The sequence below is a fragment of the Nicotiana attenuata genome, unplaced genomic scaffold, assembly GCF_001879085.1.
Source record: "Nicotiana attenuata strain UT unplaced genomic scaffold, NIATTr2, whole genome shotgun sequence".
Taxonomy (NCBI): Eukaryota; Viridiplantae; Streptophyta; class Magnoliopsida; order Solanales; family Solanaceae; genus Nicotiana; species Nicotiana attenuata.
In genome coordinates this window covers 139,535-147,084 of record NW_017672590.1, presented here as the reverse complement: position 1 = coordinate 147,084, position 7,550 = coordinate 139,535, and the positions used below count along the sequence as shown (strand labels likewise).

The 7,550-nt window shown below is 39.1% G+C and overlaps 1 protein-coding gene across 1 annotated transcript; it reads right to left on the bottom strand.

Annotated features, from left to right (window-relative positions):
* Nucleotides 1-290: 290 nt before the first annotated feature.
* On the bottom strand, nucleotides 291-3,245 carry LOC109213774 (transcription factor bHLH49-like; the record flags this gene model as incomplete). The annotated part of the gene is made up of 8 exons (XM_019377602.1): nucleotides 291-746; nucleotides 832-919; nucleotides 1,034-1,237; nucleotides 1,331-1,402; nucleotides 1,779-1,847; nucleotides 1,956-2,021; nucleotides 2,110-2,319; nucleotides 2,436-3,245. Coding segments are annotated over 8 exons (1,557 nt in total), but the record flags the coding sequence as incomplete, so codon positions are not given.
* Nucleotides 3,246-7,550: the final 4,305 nt, after the last annotated feature.

Sequence of the window (7,550 nt, the reverse complement as noted above, 5' to 3'; positions counted from 1 at the left end):
AATGAAATTCGAATAGATTACCTTCGTAACAAGCTGAGCATGATCGATATCTATACTCTACCTTGAGGGAGAGTGGTACAGAATGAATGTAAACATACTCTTATGAAATGTACTTAGCTAGCAAAATTATAGGATTCACAACAGATTTATAGGATCTTCTTTTTTAATCTTTCTGTAGTTAGGCTTATATATATACATACTTGTTACTTCTCGGAATAATAACAACAGCGCGATTGCCGTATTCTCTCTAAATTTTCCAGGAACTAGAAAGTCTTTATGGAGAGAATGAATGATTGGGAAGAACAGAATGCAACTTCACTTTCCTACCTCAAGCGTACATTTTCATGTTCTTCCAGATAGAATGAACAAGAATATAGTCATTTTCTTTCATAGACTCAAGAACTAAGACCAAATGTCATCATCCATTTTCCTTACATATACATCCAGGTTATAAAATAATTTTCTTGAACTTTCATTTGATATTGCAGATGAAGAACTTGTGTCTCGTGGTATAAGTTGTTACTTTCTTGGTAGCCAATTATATGGTACTGAAATAGAAGGAGGTCAAGTGCACCATAAACACACTCTTAGCTGTACACCCGAACGTAGAACATCTTCATAGGAATAGCTCTTCACTATGACGTCTTCCCAAATGTTCCACGTACCCAACAAACAGAAAGTTCAAGCAGTTGATATCTAAAACAAAGTTCAAAGTTCTTCTTTCATCTGGCCTGATGGCAGAGAACCTACCAAGTATGTAGAATGTTGTAATAATTGAAGGAGATGATGCTAATTTGCAATTAAAAAAATCATGAGGAGCATATAAAATACCACTTAAATCTTGACTATGGAGGGGCGGACTTGTACTGAGACCCATCTCGACAACATTATGTAGCTCATCATCCCATATATTAGGCAACTGAATAAATAAGTAAGCGAATGGTTAGATTATAGAGTAAGGCTGTTTATGCTGCAGTGGTAGAAGAAACATTCATGATTAACTACATGAAATAAATAGTATTCAGAATGCTACCTGAGATGAGGACTCTTTGAAGCCACCACTAGTTGTGGATAAATGGGGATAGATCGACCTAAGAAGTGCATCGGTAGAGTTTCCTAAACCAAGAAGACCTGACTGAAGTAGGCTGGGTTGCAGTTGTTGCAAGGAGTGATATGGCATCGTCATATCAGGAGCAAAAGCAAGTGACGAAGAAGGAACCGTCCGTGAATGGAGAATCTGCAAGAAGTGAAAGAATGTGCTATATTTAGATACTAGAATAAAACTGTGTTCCGCTTCATGTAATTCACAGAAAAATGCACTGGTTCTTACATCTTTTGCAAGGAGCCCATCAATATTAAAATCCAGCCGCGGGTTTATCGTTGCAAGCTTCATTGAGAGGAACTGAGAGAACAAGAAGTCCAGTCATTTATCGAACACAAATATGTTAAGAGGCACTGAAAAGAGGGTTCTTCTGTTTTAAGTAAACTTCTTAGATTTTGCAAGAATTTAGCAAATAACAACTAAATCGGAAACTAGTTGTCAGAAATCAGAAATCAATTCAACATTTTGTGGAACTGTAAATGCATGTGCATTACATTTTAAGATTAGAGATAAATTTACCACCCAAAAGAGGGAAAAAACAAAGGTGGGGTTAATCATTCATTAAACAACATCATCAGAACGAAACAAAAACGGATTTTGAGGGAAGTGCAAGCGGAAGGAATAACAAAGTAAAATTTGGAGAAGTGAATAATAGATAAATTAGTAAATAGCATACCTCCACCTGTCTTTGAAGAGATTGTACATAATTAATGATTTCATCCAGCATTACTGCTTTCCCAGTGACCTGCAAAACCACCGGTTCTCAGTTCTCACTCGAGATGTATAAAGAGAAGATGCCTACTATTGTGATGGACGTGTTGTAAGAAGGCTGATTACTGCAAAATAAACTAACCTTGTTGCAACCAGGTACAAGATCCTGAAGATATTTCATCCGTTCACTGATCTTCTCCCTCCTTAGCTGTATCAAAATAAAGTAAGTCAAATTCGAAAGAACTATAAGATGAGATCTCGTTACAACCATTAAGCTTCTATTTTGGAGTCTTTACTCTTTCTGCAAGACTATGGCTATTTGTTGCCTGGCCTCTTCGAGCTCGAATGTGTATGTATTCTTCTTTAGGTGGATCTGCCGATTGAGACCCCTGTTTACCATTCTTTCCACCAAGCCTGTTTTGCTCTCCCTTCTGAATTTCTGTTTGATCTTTTGTTCGTTCAGCTGGCAGTTGTTGTGCTCCCTTCGTTTGATCAAGTTCTGTATCCTAACGAAAACACAAGAAAACTTTAACATCGAAGAACTTGCACAGAACAACATTTGGAAAACATTGTAGTTGCAGCTATTGCCATAATAAAAAGTGTTTCTACAAGCAAGTTGTACCTGACCGCTTCTTTTCCTTTTCTTTGAGCCAAGGCCCCTAGCAGACGAATCCTTACCCTCTACTTCTTCTTGATGGCCGCTACATTCAGCCTCATCAGACTCATTTCCGGGGATGCCAACGCATTCCTTTGCTTCATCCTGAGACCTAGAAAAGCCTTCATTTTTCTCATTCTTGAGGGGGCTTCTATCTGTGGCTCCATGTTCAAGAGGTAAAGACACATCCTCAGAACCTTCAACCACATTTCCTGTGTGCTGCTTCTCACTGATTGCAGCAGAAGGTGACTGTAAGCCTTTACTAGCAAAAACCTCCTGCGGCCGATGCAAGGCCAGTCCATTATGATACATATTAGGAGAATTAGGGACGGTAAAGGGGTTCGTCATATCACCAACTTTTCCTCCACTGAAGCATGAAAATCTTGCAGCTCTCTCAATAAAACCTGAATCAGCTGGAAACTGAGATAAGCCCTGAGGAAGCATACCAGGAGGAGGGGGTACGAACGTACCCCCTTTCAACAATATTGCATTTGGTTGAGTCCAACTCATACCAAGCATTCTATTAACATTAGTTCTCAGGGGGTCAAGTGCATTTGTCGTGCCATGATTCATTTGAATATTAGTATCACATAAGCCTAAGTTTGACGAACTGATCGGATGATCCCAAACACTAGCACAGAACGAATCTACCATTGGATTGCTATTCGAAACCATCCCGACGGATGCATTTGTCAAATTGCTGCCACTTAATTGCCAATCCGATGACATATTTGGTGATCGGAAGCTCAAAGCATTCTCATACCTCTTTTTGTCAGCTGGATTATACTGGTATGTTGTTGTTGTTGTTATCAAAGTCTCCAGCTCAACAAGATGAAACAAAACTACAAAAGTTTGTACACAAGAAAATCAACAAATAATTAAGCACAAACAAGTCAAAGCTAGCCACTCAAACAGCTGGAAAATACATAACCAAGAAAATAGGAGTTCAAAGCACAGAATGGAGAAACAAAATGCAAGGATCATGGAAATTGAAATAAACCAACAATTTTAAAAAAATTCAAGTTTGCATTGAACCCATTATTCCAAATCATTCAGAAAAGTCCAAGCAACATTATCCAAGAAAAACACATTCCCAGTTCAATAAAGAGCATTTGTAGTTAATTTAAGAGGAAAGGCATTAAATTTCAGCATCATAAATACTCCTTCTTAAAACCCTAGTCAGAGGCCAAAAAAAAAAAAAATAAAAAAACAGACCCACCCACCTTCCTAAACTCGGCTCTGAAACAGAAAAAGACCTGACTAAAAAGTGGGAAGCAAGAAAAGATACCTCATTTCAGATTGTGTGCTACATTTGGTAGTCTGTACACTATTTTCTTGAAATTTGGTTAATGCTCAAAACTGTTATGTACTGTCACTGTATGCTGTGAAGTTATAAATAACACTCTGCTACTAACCACAGTCAAAGACTTTCAGAGAGAGAGAGGGGAAGTGTACAAGAAAATGGGTATTTTTGAAGGAATTGAACAAAGAAAACTTAGAAATAAAGGTCTCTTTGCATTTATACCCACGCCTGCATTAAAAACAGAGTCTTGATGATTAACCACCGCCATTGCTACTGCTTATGTTGTGACGTTTGGTATAGTTTTGAAGATATTTTTTGAAAATAATGCTGGAAAATGGAGTCTGAAACCTAAATGTTGTGGCTCAAAAGTACATTTCTATATATAATGCGGTATTACACTGCACTATATTTTAACGGTGTTTATGTCGTTATAATATAGCGCGATCTAATACCGCGTTATATATAGCGCGGTGTAATAACGCGCTATACCTGTTTGTGGGCCCACCAATTAGTCTCCTGCTGTTAACTGACATAACAGTAATTCAAATATATATAGCGCGGTGTAATACCGCGCTATACCTGTTTGTGGGCCCACCAATAAGTCTCATGCGGTTAACTGACATAACAATAATTCAAATGGGTATAGCGTGGTGTAATACCGCGCTATACATCAAAAAATTCCGCCCCTCGAGCTAGGCATTGCCTTATTTAAAGGCGTTAGGATTTTATGAAAATCCATTCAAAATATTGTTATAGTGGAGAATAACTCTGTGACGTATAGTTTATCTCCACAGTGTCATGTTAAATTGCCACTTAAAATGGAGTACGATAAATTGGTATCGTTGTTACATAAAAAAATGAGTGTGAGGAAACGTTCAGTGAACCTTAAAGTAACCGGTAGATATCCGTATCCTGTGACTCCGCAGGGGTTTGCTTGTTATTCTGAGTTTAACATCGAAGATGATGAAACTCTTAGAGATCTTTTACGGATTCCGGATGAATACAGGGAATTTATTGTGATAAAATTGTTGGATATATACGTCAAGGCTGAAGACGTTCGCAATAATGAGATTGCGCAAAGCAGGGATAACCCCCAGTCATCGGGTGGTTATTCTGGAGCAATTTTAGCCCAACAGGTTCCAGCTGAAAGAGTTTGGCCGGATCTTAACTTATCTCCGCGGAGCGAGGAAATAATTTCTCTCCTACTTTATATAATCCACAAGACGATTGGTAAACTTCAACTTTCCTTTCTGTTACGATGTTTATTTTTTGTTGAATTGAATTTGTATTAACACTCATATTTTCCACAGGGGTACCGTCTGGATATGAATTTTACAAGTTATGATCCCACTCCCAGTTGGAATATGCGTAGTTGTGGCGTGTTGGATCACGGTGGTCCATCCGGGAGTCATCACCAACAGGAAAACGTCCATCATGGAATGTCAACATAGTACGACTTGTAAGTGAAGTGATATAGCTACATGGAAAATATTTATCAATTTGAGTAGCTTATCATTTAGTTCTTTTTGCGCCGTGAAAACGAGCAACTTGATGGTCCCGACCTCACTCAGTTGCTCGTAGACAACGTATTTACTCGTGATTTGGCAGATGCGCAGAGTCAGAAAGATAATAGTGATTATGACAACAATGCCGATTAGTCTGGAGATGCGGGGGGCCTTGTAATTTGCCAGATGCCGGATGTGGATGCCCTCACAAGGGATGCTGAGGAATTTCGGTCAGCAATGTGCGATGAGTCTAGACCAACGGTGCCGGCAAAGGGCATGTATTTTCCCGATAAAGCTCGCTTAACCAGGGCTGTAAAAATGTACAGCGTAAGGGAGTGTCGTGAGATAATGGTATGGGAGTTAACTCCGGAGGTATACAAGGTCAAATGTCGTAGACACTTTATGGGTTGTAACTGGATGTTGCGTGCGATAAAAAAGGAAAGTGGGTAAATATATTAGCACCCACAGATGTGAAATGGACACATTCAATAAGAATCATTTTCAACTTGGATGTAGACTTGATTTCTCTTGTCTTGATTTCACACTTGGAAGTGTCCATTAGGTACAAGATTAAAGAGTGTATTACATCCGTCCACCTGGAATATGGGTGTACTATAACCAAAAGAAAGGCATATCTCGGGCTCAAACGTGCATTTGAAATTATTTATGGTGACTGGGATAAGTCATTTTCATCTCTATCCAGGTACATGGCCGCACTGAAATATTTTAACCCCGGGACTGTTGTTGAATGGAGGCATGAGCAGAGTCCGGGAATAACGGAATATATATTCAGATACGTGTTCTAGGCATTTAAACCAGCAATTGATGGTTTTGTGCATTGTCGTCCGGTAATTTCCATAGACGATACTCATGTCTATGGAAAGTATGATATTAAGCAGTTAATCGGCCGTTGCAGTAGATGCCAATGGACAAATATTTCCACTAGCTTTTGCCATTTGTGACAAATATTTCCACTAGCTTTTGCCATTTGTGCCAATGAAAGCGAAGAGACATGGACGCTATTTTTGAACCACTTGAAGCAGCACGTTATCAAACAGCGTTCAGGTATTTGTCTAATATCTGATCGGCATAGTGGTATTTTAAGTTCTGTATGGCATTTGCCTGAGTGGAAGGAACCCTTTGCATACAACCGTTATTTTCTGAAGAAATATCCCACCAAGGAATTGCATGATTTAATGTGGATGGCTGCAACTGAGCACCAGCAGTGCAAATTCAGGAGGCGCATGGAAGCGATCCGGCAGTTAGACGAAAGAGCCTATAATTGGCTGATGGGACATGAGCTTCACAAGTGAATATTGCATGCTGATGGTGGCAAACGATGGGGAGCCCTGTCTACAAATGTGTCAGAGTCATTCAACGGCTTATTGAAGTCTGCACATGGATTGCCTGTCACTGCCATGGTCCGGATGACATTCAAACAGATGGCGGAGAGGTTTGTTGAAAGGCACAGAGCTTCATCGAAATTGATGGATCAGGGTGTTGAATTTATGCCAATACCGATGAGAAGACTTGAGAAATACAGGAGGCGAGCACATTGGCGTTCATATTTATAGTATGATCACGATCGGGGGTGTTTTTGAAGTTCGCACCGCTATCCGCGGATACCGGGGATCTGAATGAAGCCAGCGGGTTGTGTTCATGTGGGAAATGGACCGTCTACCACATGCTGTGCGCACATGCCATGAAGTGCTTTCAACTAACAGGTTTAGGGTCAACCAACTATGTTGATAGGCAATATAGTGTTGCTGCATACGTAAACACATATAGTGGGCAGTTGCAGCCATTGGGTGTTGAGTATTATTGGCCGTCGAAATCATTTAAAATGTTGTGTAACAAGGACTATTTGCGCAAGCTGCAAACGCGACGGAACCAAATGGATGTTGATGATACGTTTATGCTCGTAAATATGATATTTGCTCGCAAACAGGACACGACCATAGTAAATGTCCTTCAGCGGGCTGCATTAAAACTTGATGATCCGCCACTTACTGTTAGAATTAACTCCAACTTTTAAAGGAAAAAATTATAAACATTAGTAGAATTTATAGAACTACTTATGTTGTGACGTTTGGTATTGTTTTGAAGATATTTTTTGAAAATAATGTTGGAAAATGTCTATTTTAATTTCAGAAAATAGCAGTGTGCATTAGTTTAATGAAAACTTTCTTTTTAAAATAAATCTAGTATCCCAAACTTTACCGACTAGATTAATTTAGACTTTCAAAACACATAATATATTTAAGGATGAAATAC